The sequence below is a fragment of the Lichenostomus cassidix genome, chromosome 2 (genome assembly GCF_008360975.1).
Source record: "Lichenostomus cassidix isolate B80296 chromosome 2, HeHo_3.0, whole genome shotgun sequence".
Classification (NCBI taxonomy): Eukaryota; Metazoa; Chordata; class Aves; order Passeriformes; family Meliphagidae; genus Lichenostomus; species Lichenostomus cassidix.
Genome location: NC_139482.1, coordinates 131,935,279 through 131,959,100, shown reverse-complemented (window position 1 = coordinate 131,959,100; position 23,822 = coordinate 131,935,279). Strand labels below are relative to the sequence as shown.

Sequence of the window (23,822 nt, the reverse complement as noted above, 5' to 3'; positions counted from 1 at the left end):
TTTGGGTTTTTCTGAAAATTTCCTCAATGCAAAATGTGAATTGACTGTAATTTAGTCTTATAGTATAGGTGTAAGACCACATCCTCACCATCTTCCAAAGCATTTTTCTGACTGGACCACTTGCTCTTCAACATTTGGAACCAAGTCAAAAGATAGTACCAAAGAAATTTTATTTTTCTTCAAACTGTTTATCTATGAATAGTTCAGAGAGCTTCTCCTTCTGATTTTCTTGCACCTCGTCTTTTTTCAGAGATTGACCCATGTCTAGAAGGGCAGATGTCTGAGTTTGTGGAAGTGCTCCAGAAAAGTAGTCCTGGGAGAATAGCCCAACGTGAAATTCAGATGGTGGAGGAAGTTATAAACCAGGAAACAGAAGGGTCTTTTTCTCAGGCCTCAACCTTTTCTAGAAAACTGTTTTAAAACTTTTTCAAATTCTGATGGTGACAGTGCAACAAAGACAAAAAAACCATCCTAACCCCCGCTCACCAACACCCTAAAAAACAGGTGGAATTGTGAAACTACTTATTTTTATCTCACTGTCTTTGAATATCGGATGATAAATGGAAAAAGAAAAAATGTTTCTTACTTAGTAGTTTGCTTGAATCATATTTAAAGAAACTGATTAACAAAGATGAAACCTTCAAAGAAATTTAAGGTTGAAATTTGTGTTAGTCCTAAGTACTGTTTACTATTCTCCTATATAATTTATAAATGTTTATTTTTGCCTCTTTGTATATTTTCAGCATGAGGTCTCTTCTAGATTGTCTAAAAATTAATGAATGCAAAGAGGCTTATTTAAGAGCAGTTCCTTTGGGGAATGTCAATCACAGTTACGTTTAAAAAAAAAAACCTTAAAGGCAAATGGTTACCACAAATTTTAGCATAATCCAGAGTAGCCATGAACATCTCAAACAATAAAAACCCCTGTGAGCTGCCCCCAAATGCTCACAAAATAAATTAGATAAGAAAAAATAAGAAAAGGTAGGCAATTAAATTTATTCTTCACTGTTCTATAAGGATGGGACTAATTTGGTTTTCTGAGAAGTTGAAGAAGTTTCTTTATCTAAATTAGACAACAGAGGCTATTTGTTAAGCGATAACAATAATTAGAAGTATATTTTGTTTGTTGCCTCTGCTGAGTACACAGAAAAGTATATTTAAATACTGTACAGTATAGACAATATCAAAGTTTTCATAGCAGAGGTTTAGCCCACTGTACTGTCAGATTAATATAGTAATGAAGCATTGGTTCAGCAGGTGCTTTTAATCAAATAATAGAACAAAACCAATTTAACATATTACACCTATTCAGGATGAAAACTTTGTTGGTTTATGCAGTTTCAGTGGCTATTTTGGAGACTTCATTCCCCACTAAAGAGAGAGGCAGTCAAAGTTAATAATAATCTCCCAGTGTACAGAATAGCTGGGCTGAAATTTTTGTCTTACCTGAGAAACATGTCAGATCATACATTCTTAACATTTCAATATTTCATTTGTGAAAGTACTCTTTAACCATAAATATTGTTCTGTAACTGATGGAAGAGAGAAAGGTACATGAGGGAGAGGAGTTACATTTGATATACCAAAAAGATCCAGAGAGGAGAACATTCAAAATTCACATAAGGGAAGGAATATACAAGGTCCAAACCTAGCAGTGATTCTGTTTTATGGAAGCATGAATACTGCATATTCAGAATTTCCCCACAAACTGGAATTACTTTTTTTGACCCACTTTAATTGAGAGTTCAGGTTTTGCAAAAAGCTGTCTGACATGCTGCCCAGAATTAAGGGTCTTAGAAGCTCCAGCTGTCTCTGTTGCTGAAGAACCAGGGACTGAACCAGTCAAAGGATGCAGAATATGGCTTCCCACCAGCCTGCCAGTGAAGCTGCCAAGGCGCTGGGGAGAGGACCTGGCAGAAATTCAGGTTTCTTCCTTTAGAATCCAGATATCAAAACTTGCCTGGCTTTTAGCATCACATGAAAAGTTCTGTCAAAAAAAAAAAAAATCCTGGCAAAAATTGAAAATAATCTTTCATTACCTCGGTGAACATGCAAATTCCCAAAAAAGTTGAGAAGGTCTAATGAAGCCTTAAGTACATCAAGACCTTACTGAGGATGTGAAAAGATCCCAATGAGCTTAGAAGAATATGCACAGTACACTGCAGTAGAAAAAACTATTGGTAGAATTTGAAAATAAACAAAACCTTGAAAACTCTACACAAAAGAAAGGTGCTTTCTCTCCTTTAAAACTTCCTAATGTCACATTTCACCTGGAACTGCCTTTCAGCAGTTGCACTGAGCAAAACCCAAACACTGTTCCTTCTACCTTCCTTCTCAAATCTCCTGAATGCCATATCTGACACTGAACGCCATTCCTTGTCACTGCAGGAGTGGAATAACAGTTGCTCTAGACAAAACCTGCCTGTATCATAACAAGTTCTTACAAGGAATAAGCACTGCAGGGGAAAGAAAAAAAATAATATAAGAAAGAAAACAAGTGCTATCAAATTCTTGTGATGCCAAAATAGTCATACTCACATACTTTATCCTTAAATATTATGCATCAAATAAAACCTTGCATTTATCCCATTTTAAAAGTATACAATTAATTTTTGTTCCTATTTTAACCAGAGAGACTTAGAAAAATAATATATATTGAAATTGAGTGTTAGACCATAAAAGAGATTGAAAAATACATGGAAGATTCCAAGGCTCACTGATGAAATCAGGAAGGAGTAATACTTGGTCACAGATCACTTTTTTGATCACTTCAAATGAAACCTGACGAACTAATAGCAGCTGTGGTTTCTCTTTTCCTTGCCCTTTTTTTCTTTATTTTTTCCTTTGTATTTTCTCCAATGTTCTATTACCTTTATTTCTGAACCAAGAAAATTTATGACAGCAAGCAAAATTCATCTATCATAAATGTCCTTGCAACAGATTTCATGACATATATTTTTTTCCTGCTATGTATGAGGCCTGAGAGGACAAGCCAAATAAACCCCACCTAATAGTATTCAACTGCCAAAGTGTTAAAACAAGAATAAACATCGTTATTCACTCTTAGATTACAGCTAGAAGCACAGCAAGCTAATTGCTTCATTACAATGGACGGATTAGATTATTAAGAGTGAAATGATTATCAAGTGCACAGTCATGGGGTCATACTAGATTCCTCATTTCTCCTGGAGGCACAGTTGTACTGATGGCAAAATAGTGTTTTTAAAACCTTAAGTATCCAGGAGGCTGAACTTGCTCTTTTCAAAGGAGGATGATGTCACTCTCTTTCCTGCTTTAATGAAATATTCTAATCAGAATATTTCAACTTTTCCTAAAAATATGAGAAAATATAACTTGTATAAAATTCAGTGACCTCCCTGCCAAACAAGAAACAAGAATAGCCTGGGAGAAACCACCTCAGCGCACACTACAGTTAAAAACATGACTGCAGGACAAGCTACAGGTTTTGCTGTTATAGATATTGCTATATTACATGGGTAGTAGATACTACAGTGCCATGCACACTGCAAGTAATGAAATTTAGGAGAGGACCTAGTGTAAACCTAAGCAAGTCTCTTGTTGTGCATCAGGACACAGCTATCCTCACCTCTGTGATCAGCTATTTTTTATAGTATACCATAACTCTCACAGAGATGCTTCCTTTTTATGGAAACCAAGTCACAGAGAAACTGGAGAGACTTGGTATACACTTTCATTTTGTGCTATTATGGAGTAATACCTCAAAGTTGAGTTGCATATCTGAATCCAGAGAACATGGAACATGTACCATGCTGCAGATACTGGGAAATGTGTTCTGAGAAGCTCTTGGATTCTCATTACTGAGAATTGTATTCTGTCTGAAACACCAGTTTTGCAACTTTATTTATTTTCAACTACTAGACTTCCCAGTGAAAACTTTTGCAATAATAACATCCTTCCTCAAGGACAGAAAATAAAAGAAGCAGAAAGAGAGAGAAAAAGATGAGCACACTAAGATATGAGTCTCGTGGATGATGCGCTTTTGCTCTATTTTTACCAAAAGCCCAGAGAAAGGAACAAAACCTACTTGTGCTGCTTCAGGGGCAACATTTGTTCAAGGCAGTAAAAATGTATTTTGGGAGTGCAAAAGGATAATCTAAGTCAGATTTGTTCTTGTTTCTAATCACTTCCTTCTTTGTGAGAGTACAGACAATTCCAAAACTTGCTAACAAATGTTAAGGTCAACTCCCTCTCCACCTCTGCCCAGGAAACACCCACATAGCTGCTGGAGATGGAAAGTAGCATGAAAAAACTTTGTATTCCTCTTCAGTACAGGCAGAAACAGGGCTTGGTAATTTCACTGTATGTTCAGCATTTTGGTGTCATTCTTACAAGAACCTTGACTCAACCTATCCATCCTCCAAAGAATATAGATCAATCTGCTTTAACTAAAACCGGATAAAACAGATTATGAAAATAAAGAACCATGGGGACACAAAACTAGTGTAGAAATGTAGACTACAACTTCCTTTAAGTGTATCTGACAGATTGAGAAAGCACAAGTAGGTTGTAGCAAAGCAAGGAAGTGAATAAGCAAATGACAGAAACTGATAGGAACCAGGCTCTTGCATTTTGACTGGCACGGCTGTCTGTCAGAAGCAAATTAAAAACAGCACTTCAGTTGGAAATGGTGCAGCTGACAGCACAAAAAAAAAGCTTCAGCTATCAGATGCCAGCTCTTAGAAATAACATTAATTAAATATGCCCTTTTCAAATTTCTGTACTTTGATTCTTACTTGACCAAACTGGATAAATTTATCAGGACAGGAGTTAATTTTGTTAGCATCCATTCTTTAGCAACAGAAATATAGGGATTTGCCACCAAAAAGAGCTAGAACAAAGACATAGCGACAAAGATCATTCTGGACAATACAGTAAGTATATTTACATATTATCTTCTACAGACAAAATAGTGTTAAGGAGTTTTATATTGTAGCATGGTAAAAATCTTTGTATCAGAAAAATTTTCTTAATGAGACCCCAAAGGACATTGAGTAGTTATTGTTTATTTTTCAAAAACAGTTGTATTTTTTATTAAAATTATACATACACACATCCAGAGGATATTTTAGCTTTTTTATAATAGCCAAATACACTCATAACTTCTACTTTGCACTTTATTGTTGAAATAGCTTTCTTTTAGCTTTAAACCAGAAATATTCTTCAAATATTTTTTATTTCTGGAAACATTTGTATAAAAATTAATTCATGTAATTCCAATAGTGTGCATGCTCTTAAAGGTGAGTTAAATGTCTGTAAAAAGAGAGAAGAATCACTGAAATTCCTACTGTCTTTACCTACTGCAAACAAGCAAAAACCTAAAGCTGTATCTACAGTGAAGTACTAAGTCAAGGTATCAATTTGCAATTTCCTTTAGCACCTCCACTTTTTATTATTGCAAGCAGAATACTTGCTACACGTGATTATTCTTGAACTTTAACCCAAAGCTTTATCATATTTGTGAAATGTACACTAATTTCACTTCATTAACATATAAACCTTTTTACTATGTTTATTGCACAAATTGATATTACACAAAAATATCCAGAGGTAGCAGAGTAGTCAAAGATATACGAGGTTAATGAAGTAATTAAGTTTAAAAAAAAAGGAACATACTCTAAAAGCAACAGTGAAAACCGTTAAGTGCTGATACTCCAAGGCTTGCGAACTTCTTCACTCTTTACAGTTTCAGTGAATAGCTGAATTAATTTCAATGGTTAAAACAGATAACTGTCATTTTACTCTTTTGCTAGGACATTCCTGGGCAAGGTGTCTCAATTTTCTGCATTTATTTTACATATTTTATCTCTTTTCTACATCTAGTAGAACACTAGATATTATGATGTTTATCCACTTCTTAGAAGGGAAATATCAATCTTTACAGAAATTACCAGAAAACACCTTACTGTGTAAGAAAAATTAAGAGATTAGTAAAATATTAGCAGCCAATCTACAATCCACACTCTCACTATGTGCACCTCCTGCTCAAGTAGTGGTAACAGTAAATGTTAATTTACTGCTAGCAGGAAATTGAGAAGCCTGTACAGTGATTATGACAATATAATAAGGGTCCTTTGTATCAAGTAAGAAGGGAAAAAGTCCTACAAGACCAAAGAACACAATTCCAATGTGACAGACTGTGGTTTTATTTGCCTCAAGATTTCACCAGGGTGGGCTCTACTCCTCACTTCAGACTGCTGTTCTCTCCACTCTTCTGCAAGCAGCAAAGACAGTTCAGGAAGTACAAATTCATGGTTTAAATTCTGCATGGCTGGAGCAAGGTTGTCTGCAGTCTCTCACTCCCTCATGGCCCTTATAGGTTTTGACATAAATGATGAGGAATGATGGGCATAATTACTTTTCTTTCACAATAAGATTAAATCAGAAGCAATCTAATTATATTAGTAGACTTATAACAGAATAAAAGAATGCAAGTTAACCCAAAATTCAGCTCTATTATTTCATTATGGAAACAAAATTTTCAAGAAAGCAAAACAAGAAAGCCATGAAGTGTTTTATTTGCCAGTGATATGGTCTAACCCAAATATTTTCTTACAAGCTCTATCCATAAAAATGAGTTGGAGGAAGAGAACAAATTAAAATTAGTCTGTATTAGAATATACAGAACTGACAGACTTTTAAATGGTCATCTCACAGAACACTTTTATATACAAAATGTATATAAAACAACAAAAAATTGGAAAATCCTATCTTGTATAGCCTAAATGAAAGTAAAATAAAATATTAAACTAGAATTTACTTAATTAAAAACTTATTTGGAGCATTGGAAGAAGATATAACTTCTTGTGTTGAAAAAATTCTCGTTTAATATGTACATGTCTTTCACAGTACCTTTCTTTTTTTCAGAATATTTCCATTATCATCTCAGATAGATCTCTACAGAAGTTTTATCCTCATTTTCTAGACAGAGAAACATCTAATATAAGTGCTTCTTCTTTACATATGGCATTAGGAGGAAGGACCTTTTGGCATTTCATTTTACGCTATCACGGGCATTTTAAGCAGCATTACAAACCAGTAATGCACTCACTGTAACCCAGTCAGGCACTGGAAATTTTTAACCAGCCACTGAAACAGTCTGAATATTAACCTGTGAAAAAGTAAAAGCTCACTATACCCTCCAGAAATGTGTGTCTGACATTTATAGAAAAAATGTTCAAAACAAAGTTGTAATAAAATTACTGGCTTCTGAATTAATATGACATTTATAAAATGTATAATTTATTCAGATTTGGGGGCAGCAAATCTTTCCAGAAGAGTGGGCTTTGATTATGAAAGGAGGACCATCACAGTCATTTGGGGATATTAAACATGTTAACATGTTAAAATATTGCTTTTGTAGTAATTTTTACCAGCATTCTAGAGGGGAGACAAAAGAAAGGGGACAGCTGTTTTATTTTTCAATACAATGTAGATCAAAGATGACAGTTATAGCAATCCAAGAGGAAAAAAAATCGAACCAATAGTAGAATGTAGGTCCTAATGAATACCGGGCTAATATTAGCAACCAAGTAGTACAAAATTTGTGAATATTTAATATTCCTACATAAGAGTCCTAGTCCTGATAGATTCATTTCTCTTCTGAAAGAATGAAATGTCCCTCTAAATATAGCATTGCTTAAAAATAAGATTGCTAGGTAGGCATTCAGAAAATTGCTACTAGCATGGCAATATTTTTAATTGCTACATTTCTCGGTCATTTTTTTTAAATTCAATTAAGTCAATGAGGCTACCTATCAGATGCACAATTAAGTCTGCAAGTCTGTAACTTAGCAGAATCAATTACTTTTATTGCAATTAGAAAAAAAAATTAATGCTTTGATGCAAGGGCTATCTTTTTCTGATATGTCAGTGTAGACAATAGCAATGATAAGTTCAGACCTTTTATTTCTCTATATGACCTTACAAACATTCAGTGGTTAATGAATTCATGGCCCTAGCATATTGAAAGTCAATCATAATTTTTGTCATCTACAACATTCACTAGCTAAAATTATGTTTTAGTAACAAATTAAATTAGAACAAAGTAATTCATACGTCCTCTTTTCTAAAATATTGATGTAGCCTATATTTCAAGTAAATTGCCAACAAACTTAGAGCCAAAGCCATCACACAACTTGAATTATCAGATTTGCTCATACCAAATCTGAAATACTGGAGGTGAAGCAGCTCTTCAATTATTTTACACAACAAAAAGACTCTCCAGTCACCTGTGAAAATACAAGAGCATGTGTGTGCAGCAATTACAACTGGGGCCTTTGCTACACATCTTTCATTATTTATGTCCCAGATCACATTGGAAAATGCAACACAGCTTTACAAAGCTCATTCACTTAACCAGAGTCATCTGAGGTATTTCCTCTCTCCTTGCTCTCTTCATCATATGAGCTGAACTAACTTATGTCTGAAAATCAGAGTTTTAAAAGTGTTTAAGAAGAAAACCTGCTGTTTGATATGGTGACACAAAAACTAGTTCTACCTAAAGTAACACCAGTAATGGCTTTCCAACTCCAATTATTTAACAGAAAAATTTTCTGAGCATCTTTGTTTTCTTCACCAAAAACTCTCAACACTAATTTTGGCAGCATTGACTCATGGACCTTAAATAGCAACTTAAAAATCAGAAATTAGATTGTACATGTTTGACTGATGTTTCTCTCAATGACTGCAACATAACCAGTCTTTGCAGACTGTGGAAAAAATGGTGGAATAATTCCATTGCTCTTAGAGACTCCTAAAGTGCTGTAGCTAATCTCTCTCAGCCCTTCAGCTGTGCTGGCTCAGCATTTTGTAGGACTGTACAGTAAATCAGATGAGTTTCCTTCTGTAGCTTAAAAAGATGCTCTGCCAAAGTGATGAAGGGGGAAAATATTTTTTCATTAGCTTAACCTCCCTGAAACAGTTTCAGCAGACAGCTCAACAGACACTCGCACCAGGTCCATGATGGTGTCATGGAGGCAGGAAGGAGCAGCTGGGCTGGCAATGGAGCTGCCTGTACTGCACTGACAGCACGGAACTGCCTGGGGCTCTGGAGCTCAATTTAGCCTCTCAGATCTGCCTTCTGGAGAAGCCTCTCTTTTTCTTACTGTATTGATTCCACAGGGACCCAGGAAGAGTAGTATCACTAGGTTCAAGTTAGCCTTTGCAAATATATTTGCCAAATAAATATTGCGGTGGATTGACCTTGGCTGGCTGCCAGACACCCACCAAGCCATTCTTTCATTCCCCTTCCTCAGCAGGACAGGGTAGAGAATATGACGGAAAAGCTCATAGGTCAAGATAAGGACAGAGAGATCACTCATCAGTTACCATCACAGGCAAAAATAGACTCCAATTTTGGAAGATTAATTCAAATTATCACCACTGAATAGCAGGGTAGGACAGTGAAAAAAAATTAAAACACCTCTCCCCCCCTTTCCCTTCCCCTTTCCAGGCTCAGCTTCACTTATGAATCTTCTACCTCCATACCTGGAGCAGTACAGGTGGAGGGTGCAGGAACATTGTGGTCAGTTGACAGCTCTTCATCTCTGTGACTCTTTTCTCCTCATATTTGTCCCCTGCTCCAGTGCCCGTCCTTCCCATGGGATACAGTCATCACTGAACTGCTCCAACATGGTGCTTCCCACGGCCCACAGTTCTTCAAGAACTACTCCATCACAGTCCCTTCCACGGGGTGCAGTCCTTCAGGAGGAGTCTGCTCCAGCCCAGGGCCCCTGTGGAATTACAAGTCCTGCCAGAAAATCTGAATCAGTGTGGGCTCCTCTCTCCATGGGCTGCAGTACCTGCCAGGAGCCTGCTCCAGTGGGGACTCTCCATGAGCTCCCAGCTCTATCCAGGGTGCATCCCCCTGCCCTGGCATGAGCTCCTCCACAGCCTGCAGGGGCTCAGCTGCCTCACCACGGTCTTCCCCATGGCGAAGGGCAATCTCTGCCCCGGTGCCTGGAGCACCTCCTGCCCCTCCTTGCTCACTGGCCTTGGTGTCCTCAGGGCTGTTTCTCCCATGTTTTCCTGACTCCTCCCTCTCACAGCTGTTGCACAGCATTTTTTTATCTTCTCTTTCTTACACATTATCCACAGAGATGCCAGCAGTGTCACTGATGGAAAACTTTGGCCAGTGGCAGATCCATTTTGGAACTGACTGAAACCAATGTTTTCTGACATGAGGACAGGTCTTGGTGTCTTCTGCCACCCCTGCAGATTTACCTCAACACCTGGACACGTAAATGTAGTACGAATACTGACTTCACACCACAGAAGAAGTGATATCATTTTTAGTCATGAATCTAGGGAGTTACATGCTTCCATATAAGTTCTTATGTAAGTTTCCACTTATTATGGCAGTATTAGCTTTATTATGAATTGAAAGGCAAAGAATAGTTGGATTGGTGGACGTCAGTTCAATAACTCCTTTCCTTCCTTTGTTTCACAAACTGAGAAAAATTCTGAAGAAATACTTTATTAAACTGAAACTAAGGCTAGAATATGTTCTGGTGATGTAGTTACAAGAACTATTATGCAGATGTTCAAACAGTCCCTAAAAAAAGATCCTAAGGATGTCCAAACATATTAAGCAAAAAAAGCACAGTAAAGCTCTTGTATAAACCTCCTTCCACATCATAATACCATTCAGAAACTTTATAAATACTGAATAAAAGGTACTTATGTCCAAGATAGAAGATATTTAATGGCAATTTCCCTCTTTTAACACAAACCAACATCTTTCTCGTGGGCAGCTTTACCGAAAATCCAGCAGTTCCAATGGGAGGCAGGCGCTGTTTTAAAATAGGTCATCATGCTTAGTCTTATTCATGTTAGGACCAGCAGTCCCTTTGAAATACAAATTTTTTGTGGATTACTATAATAAAACACTCCTAAGCCCTTATCAAAGAGAAACCTTGTGGCTATGAAGAGTGACAAAACATGTTACCAATCCTAAACTGCTCTTTCTGATTTAACCTAAGAATAAAATTAGGAGTAAATCATTTAATTATTTCAATAACAAAAAAAAACGTACATCAGTGATTTTTCTTAATATAATGACCACGAGACCATTAACTATTGAACTGTGGCTTATTTTCCATAGTGAATCTCCAGATTCAGTGAATGCTTTTTGATTGGTAAAGTTTTATTAGGCAAAATTATAAATCTAAACAAAGGTACTATTTTAGCCCATATTCCATTTAATAAATAAACTTCTTACTTGTAAGTAAGTGGTCTTACTGAGTGAAATAGTTATTTATATCTGAGACACTAAGCTAGGACACAGTGTTATCATGGACTAATTCTATACTTTTTATCACTCTTGTTTATGCAGAACAAATAAGACCATTCACATTAAATTAAAAAATATAACTAAATGTTGTCGCTGTTGAGCCGCTAGCAGAGTAATGAATGCACCAGTTCTCAGTGGCAAGAAGGAATGACCTTTATTGTTTTGATTTCATCACATATATAGAGTTCTCAAAAGTCACCCAGATTGGTCAGTCAGAAGCCTTCCCCCAGGCCTGATTGGCCAGGCCTGCACTGCCCAAGTTCTGGGACACTGTTCCAACAACATCCAAACTTTATCTTTATTTATAAAACACAAAAAAATTTCTCATGGGAAAAACCTGTGCTAGCCACAAAATGTTAATTGTGTCTTTCTCCAAATAAAACCGTCTTCTATACACGAGAATAACTGTGTTATAGAGAGCTTGGGAATATATAACTCAGACCAAATTTTAGACAAGAATACTCTGCAAAGTCTGCAGAAGACATGTTCATGTGAACTCTACAAAGTAGCTAAAAACATTTATGTTCCAACCATGTCTAAATAAATTCCAAATACATAAATATAGCTTAGTGCTCAGCTATAGCCCATTAAATTTCATTCAGTTTTGGCCACCTGCATTTTCAGATATCAAGCAGAAAGAAGAATTCAAGGCTTTCAAATAACAAGCACTTTCTCTGTACTCTACCCTGAAAGCACCTTTTCTTGGCCCCGTGCCTTCAGAGCACCCTCTACAGCAATTTTTCAGATGAAACATAAACAGGGCAGGAAAAAAATACATTTGGATCTTTTGATACATATTTTTAAACATGGAAGATACAGTTTTTTTAATGAAATAGGGATATTAAGTAAAAATACAGTTTTCTTTCAATCATATTGGGATTTTGGTTAACTTTACAATCTGGTGGAATCTTCAGTAAAGTTCAGCAAAAAAAATAAAATTACTGCTTCACTTGAAATGTCTTCTGATGTAATATGTTTTAGCATGGAATTAATATCAACATTTGAGAACTATTTACCATTCACTTAAACTTAGCTCCTCAAACTTACTATTTATATGTAAATCAGACTATCAGCGAAGTATCAACAGGCATAATTTTACTACCAATCCAAAAGCCAATACATTAATAAAAACCAAGACAAGCTGCTTCATTCTATCCATAAAATAAAATTAAGTTCTTCATTTTAAATAGACCACAGTGTTTACTGTTATATTTCATATCTGTAACATCACAAGTCATTTGAAAAAAAAGTAAGATTTTCCTGAAGCATTTTAACTTTAGTAAAAAACACGTGTTTGATAAAAGCATAATCCTCAGCCTTCTAAATGTGATGCTATTTTTCTAGCTGTTAGATAATACATGGTTCAGCTGTCACTAACTGTGCAGCAGTCGGTTACACAGAATGAAATGAATAATAATCACAATGACTAGCCAAATTAATGAAAGCATACTGAATCAAAACCCAAGCTTCCAAACTGTCTTAGGGCCTGATTCAGCAGAAATATATTTGATTTCAATACTGCACAGCATATTCCACAGATACCTGTTTATCCAGACTTTTAAAGCAAGAAAATGCTGGATTCAGAATACATAGCAAGACAACAGTAGGTTTTTAACAGACAACCATCAAAAGTGACCTATCAACTTGTAAATACACTGCAGCTAAACAAACATCATTAAAACAATACATAGCAAAAGAGAGATGGTGTGTGAGTTATGGAAAGAAACTGTCAAACTGAGTTTACAGAGCTTTCTTTGGGTCTTTATGTTACATTGTTTTAAGCCTACAAGTAGTAGACAAATCCTGTTTGTAACTTCCCATCTAGCAATCTGACTAACTTCATCTATGAGATTCTAACTTAAAATATCTGTTAATCATTCTTATTGGTGAATGGCATAAGAAGGGTTTCTTTACAATGTTCTTTTGATTATGGGTATGCTTAATCCCACATACTGGACAGACTTTGTATTCCAAGGTCTTCTTTTAGATCTTGTCCTTTAAAGACTTCCTGAATTCAGTATAAAAAACATACCAAATCCTAAGAATAACCCTGGACTGGAAGGGAAGCATACTCAGGTTCCCAGAAGTGAGTATCCAATAGCAAAGATATGGATAAATGAGCACACCCTAATTAATAATTGATAAAAATATAAGCAAAATATGCAGACTGACAAACAGCTCCTAGGGAACCATAAATGTTAGTGCCAGCAATGTTAGTGCCATGACATTCTTATAAGACCAAACAGTGCAGAGTAACTCTCAAAGGCAGAACTCTGCAGGGCAGACTCAACTTACCTAGTTCCAGAAGTCTGTGAGATAGCCCTCTACATCTGACATATTCACTCTATCTTCTTTTTAAGTCCACAGCCAGAAATAGGCTCTGCAATTCATCTGGCCTATTCAAAATGTCTAATTTAAGATGAGATGGATCACATCCTAAAGGCACCTCTTTATTTCCATTTGTTTCAAATTAAATCGAAGTGATTTCAGACATGGACGTCTTTCTCTGTAGATATTCAGACCTGGTCAGAATAATGCCAGAGAATTTCTGGGCTCAATAGCATAATCCAAACTCCAAATGATGTAGAGTGGGAATGAAAAAGATACCAAAACTGAGGCAAAGATTTTCATTACGCAAATAGTTGTATGAGTGCTGATCTTAAAGAAGTCTGGTTTGATTTTGTGAGGACTCACACCTCGTGATGGATTTATTTTGAAGCCAATGTTGGTCCTCCCCTAGATGAACTCCTTGGTATGTAGAATGGTGTGAGTAGACTTTTCCAATCAGGAGCATGGACAATCCCTTCCACTTACTCATCTTATTCTCACTAAACCCCTAGTAATTACGTATTTTTGGGACCTCAAATTTTTGTCAAATTTTTTGTAAGTCAACCAACACCTTGCACCTACTGAATAAGTATGGCAGCGTATGCAACTGTTTCCCTTACAATAATATAGCATTTGTGTATTTCCAAGTTGGCAAAAGACCTGTCTGGTAGATCCTTTATCAGGAGGAGATTTGAACACAACTCTCTCTTCCCAAATGAACAAGTTATGGGCAAAACTGGAGAAGTTTATTCTGCATCCTAAAAACGATGGTGTACAACTGTGCAGTCAGGAACATGGATGTATGGACAGGCAAGAGAAAGTCTAAATAACTCCGTGATTAGAATACTCTCTATCTAGAGACAAGTCCTCCTCCTAGTTTCAAGGGCTGTTGTGAATTTTATTTAAGCACTTGAATGCAAAATTCATATGTGGTATCTGAGACAGACAGAATACAACTCAATGGCAATAAAGACAAACACTGTGCATGGCTGAGGTAATCAAATTCAAAATACACAATGAAGAATGACTAATTCAACTAGAGTTCTGCAGAAAAGCATGGTGAAGTGACAGTAGATCACAAGCTGACCATGAATCCATCAGTGCTATATCACAACAAAAACCCCAAGACATGTGACACTGTCTATACAAGGAAAGGGTTCTATGTAAGGCACAGTTTTATCCTTCCATGTAAGGCACAGTTTTATCCTCAGGGTCTCCCCATACAGTTTTGTTTGGAATATGTATCTGGGTTTGGATACTGTATTTCAAAAAAGATCAATCAAAAAGTGTATATAAAGACCAGCAGCAAGAGTAGTCAGAAGTCTAGAAAATATGAACCTGTTGAGTCTACAGAAAGGAGTGATGAAAATATACAGTAGGAGAAATAATCACATCTGTGAAATACATAAAAGGTTGATGCAAGCAGAAAAATAACAGACTGCATTGAATTTCCATTGGGGAAGAGTAAGTAGCAAATGGCAGGAAAGAGATTTAGGTTTTAACAGTAAGGGGAAAAGTCTAATGGTAAGGATAAGGACTTTGAGACAAGTTATCTAGGGAATTCAAGAAATCTTCATCCCTGATTGAGTCAGTAATGGAGTCATTGTTGTCATACCTTTCAGTAGTAACCTATCATTTGAAAAATTGCAAACTTTTCATGCTATTTTTAGAGCTTTACCCTAAGAGCTTTAGAGCTTTACTTTGGCCTACTGTTCACCTCCTGCTTCATAGGCAACACAGTTCTTGCAGAGATGATTAGCTTGAATTCACTGCATCATCTGTTTTGTGCCCTTGCCTCGGCCATGAAGGCTATTTATGTCACTGGTTAGGTGGGGTCTCACAATTGCAAATCACTAGTTTAGAAAAATAAGTGTCAAAAACTGCTATCTTAAGAGTTGGTCATGCCTTCCAGCAAAGGACAAATTGGAAGACCTGCTGAGGTCCCAACCAGCAATGTTTTCTGGAATTCTATGTGCTCTCTGGGCTTTAAACAGCTTTAAAAGCATTGCTTCTCACTCATCCTTTCTGTAATCAGAAAAATGTATAAGCGCACAAAGAGTTAGATAAACACTGTAAGGAAAAAGATTTCTTATTGACACACTGGAGTACTCATTTCTGAAAAGTTATATGAAAGATGGTTGTAAAACATTTTCCGAAATAGGTTGACTGCTTCTAACTCAAATTTTTATTTAAAAGTGAAAACATTTTATGTCCTTCCTATGCTTAAGATAGCACACGTTCTAAAGAAAGTCTGCCCTCAAAAATACACAGAACCAAAATGCCACATTATATCAAACACCTAGCAATACTATGACCTGTTAAATATTCTGTGTACAAATACAGTATTATATTTGCTATAAGAAATGGTTCACCTTAAAAATATTAATGTCAAATAAAGAATAGGTCAACAGGAAATATTTAAGCAATGTCATATGAGATTTAAGAAGGAAGGACCAACCCCACAGAGAAATTAAACAAAGAAAATAATAGGTGTTATGTGTCATTTAAAGTTTAAATATTTTCTTATGAATTTTCTAACTAGAAGCACTCAGACTTGTTTGAAACACAAGGTTCACCTCTTTCTAACTCCTGCTAGAACTCTATTTTTAATAAAAGAGTTTTAAGTCTAAATCAAACATATTCTTTATGGCCTCACATCAAAACTTAGAAACTTCTAAAGATACAGATACATAAAGTCAACTATTATGACTATTATTTTTCCCCTATCAAAATGCATTAATTTGATTTCTTTATCAAAATGCAACTGAGATCACTCTGCAAGCATGTAATGTGATGACAGCTGATACTTAAATTCAAGACTGTTTAAGAACTGCCTTCCACCTTCAATGACAGAAAAGAGCAGAAATTGCTTTGAACTCTTACTCTCCAAAAATTACATGTATTTACTTCTTAAATGCACTGCTACTCCCCTACACAATCTCCTACTATTACATTAACTCTTACAGTCTCAGTCCTTACTGACCCCTTTGCAGATTCAAGACCATATCTTGGAGAATCTACACGAGGAGACAGTCACAATGTGATATGCAGAAGCAGCTTTTTGACACAGCACTGATTTTGCAACGTTGCTGTATCACCAGAAGTTTAGTAACTCCTGAGATGAAGCTGCTGGAGCTTACTGAGTTTACAAATGCACTACCAGATTGGGTGTAAATTACTTTTATTAATAAACTACAACATATGCTCAACAGAGAGTTATTTCTAGGATGTAGCAGTTCCTCCTGTTACACCATGTAGTTCTGCAAAAGAGATCTAAACTCAGTAAGCATTGAAAACAGTATTGGTTGATTTGAATTTCAGAGTTATAATACAAATGGATTTGTCTGAATGACAACTGCTTTTGAATGCCATTTTTAGACAATTAGTATTTCATGAGATTCTTCCTGCTTGTGCATTTAAATTACAAGACTTGCCCATTCTTAGATAGATTAGGTGTCTATAGGAAATTGTAGCTATTAACCTTGATATAGTAAAACATATTATTAAAACAGCCCATGTAATCTAAACTTAACTTAAAACATCATCCCCACTTCAAAGCGCATTGTTAACGTATAACATGTGTTGCAGTCAGACAGGTATAGATGAGATAACTCATTGTTTTGTGTGTTCTTGGAGTTTTATCTCCCCAATTTTCTGTCAAAAAAGCATTATCAGTGAAGATGTTGGGGGAAAAGGAAAGATCACACCAAAATAATCCTTTGAAGAGGTTGGCCTAATGGTCTTAGAAACTGCCCTAGGATTCTGACTGACAGTTAATATGAGAGCAAAACTTGCCAATAAAGCAAAGTGATGAGAAGCGGCATTAAGATGAAGAAAATCCCACTCCACTGGACTAAAATTCCAAGTTCAAACAATGATTTTACTTTTTCCTCCCCATTATGGAACTTTGAATATGTTGCAAGTATTTTAAAACTTCACTGGCAGGGTAAAAACACATTTTACACCAGTTCTGCAGTAACCTATTACTTCTGTGTATTTTAACACTTACAATATACACACTAATTAGCCATTGGTTCAATGGAAAAATCAATGATTTGACATTCTCAGTTATTTAGATGTTACCCAGCCCAGAGATGCATGCAGACAAAACCCATAATAGACCATTCAGTCCCCTAACCTCACCTCCAGAGACCACTGCATTTCACCCAGTTCACCCAGTTTCTAGGATACAGTCCCAGCACCTTAAATTATGATCTCCACTCTTCTCTTTCAGATGTAAAATTAAATGTTTTCTCCTCTTTTTTTTCCCAAATAAGTGCAGAAATATATTTATTTGACAAGAATACAGAAACCACATGCTGTCTGGTGTTGAATGTCTGTTTTGTGGGTTCTTTGTTAACTAAATCCTGTATCTGTTTTACTACTTTTCAGCCCACACGAAGTCAAGCCTTTCCACATCAAACCCATCCTACTTGTACTTCTCAAATGTGGGAAGATCAGCACTATTGCAGTCTTCCAAAACTTTACTCAACATAAACATTATCAGGCCAAATAATTAGCGTAACTGCCACTCTGTATAATCTCCAAATATATTCTGCTTAGTCACTTAGAGGAAGTAATACTTCAATCATTTGTAGACAGTGCCTAAAAGTGTGTTAGATTCTTTAGAGAACAATTGCAAACACTGAGTCTTCTTGAAGAGCAAATGGTACAAGCTGTAACAACCTGACCAGTATTATTTACAGTATAAAATGTCGAAGCATGTGATAAGAGTAAAGAGCAAGGAATAATCACAATTTTGAGAGAGGCCCAAAAAGCAGTACAAGTTATTAAAACGAAAGGGAAGATGATAAAGAATATTATGAGGGAGCAGAATGAGGTAGTAGGAAGGGAAGAGGACATGGCAGGGCAGGAAAGGGGGCAAGTATCTTCCTCAACTGTATATATATTTTGTGTTACTTCCATTATCATTTATTTTATACTGCATAAAGTTATTACTTTAAAGTCACTTTGACCATATTTTATTTTATAATGCATAGAAGCAAGAGCAAAATGATGAGTGACGTAGCAATGAACTGCTCTAATCAGCACTCCAAATTCATGCAAAACACAGTGCAAACTTATGTAAGCATAACTTAACTAACTTTGCCTGGACTTCTAGCTTACTATTTAGTCAAAAGCAAATCTTTTTGTCTTACTCTATAAACTTTAGGAATTCTATGCATATCTCCATTTTCCAAGCGCAAAATCACAATCACCATGTATATCTCTTTCTTTTCTCCAGCCCTGAAATCCAAATCTGAAACATACAATGCTTTTAAGATAGTGTAAATCAGAGTTGATTATTTGTGAAGTAGGATAATTATTTATAAAACAATACAATAGCTTTGTGAGACTGATATTTACACTTCTGTGACTCATGGCCATCAATCTATTACTTTCCCTTCCCCAGGCAAGCATCCTGCCCCACATCTCACTCACTCACAGTGTCATACAGAGCCCACAGAGCCAAGCTTCCTTAAGGTTTGCTTGTCAGAGGTTTTGTTCAGTCAGTGTTGCTACCCATTTTTACCATGTCTGTGCAATCACTACCACAGTAACTGAGCACACACAAGCCTCCAGCCAGCTGGACCTTCCTAAAGCTCACTCTGGGCTTGACAGTGGTGACTCACAGAGAGCTGCCATTCTCCAGCTAGCCCACTGTGCTAGCCCACTCCAGCTAGCCCACAAAGCCACGTGCATTTAAAAGAAATCTTTTATAAGGACCTCATGGTTAACCTGTGATGCTTTGCAAATATATGAAAAGTTGGATGATTTCATAACAGAAAACAAAATTTCTCTTGGGAAAATTTGTCTTCTACTGGGCCAAACTGTACATACCCCTGAAAAGCTGAAATACATATCTTGTCAGAGCTATGAGTTTGACTCTATGAGGAAAGCATTTTATCTTTAAAACTGCTCAGCAAAGGAGCTGGAAACTCATGATACTTCAAGTACGAAAGTGTAGATGCACATCACACAGGCTGAAACAAGTCTTTATAAATAACAGCAGCATCCTTACATCTCCTATAATTTTTTTCCTGTGTGCATCCTCTCAATACAGCTCTTTGATACAGAAATAAAGTACAATTTAAAAGTAAGAAAGCACAAGACAGATCACATAAACCAATCTGTATTTAGGAAATGTGCTGTCTAAAATCTGTTAAAACTGATTTTATAAGATGAAGGATGTGCATAATGTAAAGGAAAAGTCATCATTAAAAATTCTATGCTCTATCCAAGTCAGTAAAACATCCACAAAGAAAAAAGTTGAAAATATGTAAATATTCTTAAAACAGCAAAGACTTACACCCAGAGTAAAGACATAAATTCACTCTGTCATGCATTATGCATATTAAATATTATGCAAAATATATATTCAATAACCTTGTCAAAAAGACACCTTCTTAGTACATAACATGCACTCCAAGGGTCCCAAAAATTCCAGAAGAGAGACAGTCAAAGCAGCAGAGTTTGCCACCCGTCCTTTTTAATGCAGAAGCTCCACCACAGAACACAGTGCACAACTGTAGCTCAGTCTATTTCACAGACCAAACCAGGCCAAAGGAGAGAGCAAATCTGGAAAGCTTCTGCTTTCCATGCCATCATGTTCCATCAAATGCTGGCAAGAATTCATGCTGACCCGATCATTACTAGCTGCTACAGATTACAACTCAATACCATCTGTATTTCCTTTCCCCAAAAAGAGTAAAACAAGCATAAGGAGAAGTTATGTATCTATTTTAAATCCACACATATTTACCCCAGGGAGTGAAAGGAAAAGAATAAATAGTCCACATTACAGATGTGAGTCACACTACTTAATGCTCTTTTGGAAAATGCTCAAATACCACAGTGATGGGCACAGCGCAAGAATTTGAAAAACACAAGATAGAAATAGAATGGAGAAAGGAAGTAGAGCGCAGAGACTAGCCATTCATACTGACACTCAATCACTATAAATTATTTTTTAAAAAAATAGAGGGAATACATGCTTGCTGCTTTCTTCAACATTTGAACAGTTCTTGTGTTAATATCTAAATGTCAACTCTTGTTTTCAGCATCTTTTTTTTTATCCTGCTATATTTTTCTGTGGAATGAAATGACACAATTTTATTGCTGAGACAAAAATACCTTCCACTTCAAAAGAAGCTTGCCTTCGAGGAGAATTACACTTGAACAAAGACTGCAGGATTTAGCTCCATATTTATCTCTATGCAATAACAGTAATTCATTCATATAAACATGGGGGGTTTCTTTCTTCTTTCTCTTCTTTTGACAGAAGGAAAACATGTCTCAAGAGTATTAAACTCAGTAATATCTACATAGAGATGCTGGTATGACTTGGGTGGAGGGTTGTGCTTGACAAATCTGTAGATATTTTTAGAATAAACATGTACCTGATGGTTCAAGGAGACACTTCATTTTAAGAAAAATGAAACTGGTGAGTTATTCATCTGACACCAGATCACTTCTCACTATCCTCTAAAATATTGTGGGCCATCTATTCAAATTCCATTGACAACAGCATTTTCCTAAGAGAGCTGTTTTAGGCTACCCTTTATGTGTAAACTTTACACCACACCATTTCCTTCGCGGCTTACATAGAACTCAAGAGGACACTTTAGTGAGACATAATGAGAAACTAAACCCCACATGAAGTTTATCTTTAGATTTGATGAAGATCACTTTTTGGCCATTGTCTGCTTCCAAGATTCTGAATATTACAAATGAAAACAGTTCTGTTTTTTCATTTCTTAAGTAAATTTTACCTTGCCATTACCTGAGAACAGTTTATTCTTCATTTGCAAGCTTAACCATTCAGTCTGATGCTAGTCTTGCACTGAAATTGTACTTTATATTTAATCATGAATATTACTGTCCACACTAAAAGTTGACAGGAGCCTTCTTTAAAATTGGATGCTATTATTATATATTTAAAAACCAACTTCAATTCCTCGAACTCCTGCAACTTCCAACTTCAATTTCCATTTCCTCCTTTGTTAACAAATGTTAAAGAGTACAGAAATTTTAGACAAACATTTGCATTTATTTTGGTATATCACACAATTTAATAAAGAAGTCTAAATTGTTTCAAAATAAAAGTATCCCAATAGCAAATAAATTGTAGAGCAAGTGACTAAGACTTGGTGACTAAAGAAGGTGTAGCACTTTATTTTCAATGCTTACATTACACTGTCATGCTTCAGAATGCTCATCCAACAAAAATATCTTTAAACAGATTTTGAAATGTTTTTAGATCTCCTCAACACTTAGGACCTGCCACACAAATGATATCTGAAGGTTTTGGTATGATGCTAGCAATAATGCAATGAATCTTGGAAACAGACTTCCAAAGTCGACAACTAAAGCCCAGAAGACAGCTTCCAGCTGCTGAGAGGGGAAGGGCAGCTGCAGTTAGTGTGTCCAAGACACAACGCTAATTTTGGTACAAAAAAACGCTTAGAGCTTCAGCTCTACCACACTCAGCAAAGTCACGTCCACAAGAGCAGTAGCTTTGCTTATTTTTAAGCCACTGGAAGTCAGCGTGGTTACCCCATCACGAAGGGAGAATAGTTTTCTCTACTTTGCTCAGCGTCTGCCAGCCCGGCAGGGGAAGGGCGTGACCTGCCGTGGCGGCAGCGAGAGCCCCGCGCTGCAAGAGAGCGGCGAGCCCGGGCTGGGGCACAGCGCAGGGCAGAGCCCGCGCTCCCCGGGCCCGAGCTCTGCCCCGAGCGCTCCCGGAGCCCAGCGGGCGGCCGCGGACAGCTCCCGGTGCTCGGCTGAGCCCGTTGCTGTGGACAGCTCCCGGTGCTGAGCCGTGAACAGTTCCCTGTTCTGAGCTGGGCAGGGTGACTGTAGACAGCTCCCGGGCTGAGCCAGGTCTCTCCGGACAGCTCCCGCTGCCGGAGCCGGAGCCGGGGCTGCCCCCATGCCCGCGCCGGGCGGGCGGAGGGCGTCCCGCTTCCCCCGGCGCCGGGGCTCCCGCTTGGAAAGAGCAGCGGGGCGGGGGCGGGCGGCAGACACGTTGTCGGGGGAAGATGGCGGCTGTGGCAAACCCACCCAGACAGGCGGCCGGAGCTCAGGCCCCGGCCGTGCCGCTCCGCCCGGCAGGGCCGCCGCCGCCAGCGCGGAGCTCGTCGCGCCCCCGGTACGGGGCCCGATGCCGCCGGTCCGCCCCCTCCGATGCCCCGACCCACCCCCGTCCTCCCGGTGGCACACGCCGGGTGAGGACGGCACCTGTGCGGCCATGTTGGGCGCCTGGCTCCCGCCGGCGCCGGGGCGTGCGGAGCCGGAGCCGCCCCGCGGAGCGCCACCGAGGCAGGCGCCGAACCCTGCCCCGTCTCTGGCCGCTCCCGTGGGTCTCCCCTCGCCGAGCCCCACACTTGCCCGGCGCCGAGCACCCCTACCCGCTCCCGACCGCCCGACTCCTCTCCCGCCCTGGCCGTGCCGCCCCCGGGGCCGAGGGAGAGACTTCCGCGACCGCGGGCCCGCGAGGACGAGAAAGGGATGCGCCCGCTCTTACTTGAGCACGGATTGCTCCTTCTCCTCTTCCTTCTTCTGGCGGTCCATGACGGCCAGGATGATCTTCCGCTCTTCCTCCGTGAGGTGGCTGAGGTCCGGCATCTCGGGCTGCGGGGCCGGAGGAGGCTGAGGAGCGGCGGGGCCGCTCCGGGGCCCGGCGGGAGCCGACATGTTTGGTGGGAGCTGCCGCCGCCGCCGCTACGGGAAGCGCTGCCCGAACTCCGGCAGCACCAGCGGGAGCGGCCGCCGCCGGCGCCGGGAGAAGCACATACAAATCAATACCCTGTAATCAACCGGCAGCCTAATGACGGCCCCGCCGGGGAGGGGCGGGGTGCCCGGCAGCCCCGACCTCGTACCCACCCGCCGGGCCGCCGGCGGCAGCGGGAGGACGGGGACGGAGGGGCCCCGGGGGGCGAGCAGGGGGAGCGGGGAGGGGAGAGGGCAGCGCCGGGAGAGGAAGGGCCGGGGGCGGGGTGGGAGGGAGAGGGGAGAGGGCAGGATTAGCCGCGGGAGCGCTGTGGTTTGGGTGCGAGCGAGATTATCCCAACCCCGAGCGCCCGGCGGGGAGAGGGGGACGGAGCGAGCGGCGGGGGGTCAGGAGACGGGGGCAGCGGCTGCCGGGGGGGGCGAGGCGGGT

The 23,822-nt window shown here is 38.7% G+C and overlaps 1 protein-coding gene across 13 annotated transcripts in view; it reads right to left on the bottom strand.

Annotated features, from left to right (window-relative positions):
- The window catches only part of RIMS2 (regulating synaptic membrane exocytosis 2), a 448,647-nt gene extending 424,825 nt beyond the window's left edge, over positions 1-23,822 (bottom strand). For all 13 annotated transcript variants that reach the window (XM_085053372.1, XM_085053378.1, XM_085053373.1 and 10 more), the window contains exon 1: positions 23,187-23,822. In XM_085053372.1, coding sequence (XP_084909498.1) covers positions 23,187-23,356 — 170 coding nt within the window. In that variant the 5' untranslated portion in view covers positions 23,357-23,822. The remainder of the gene's footprint in view (positions 1-23,186) is intronic.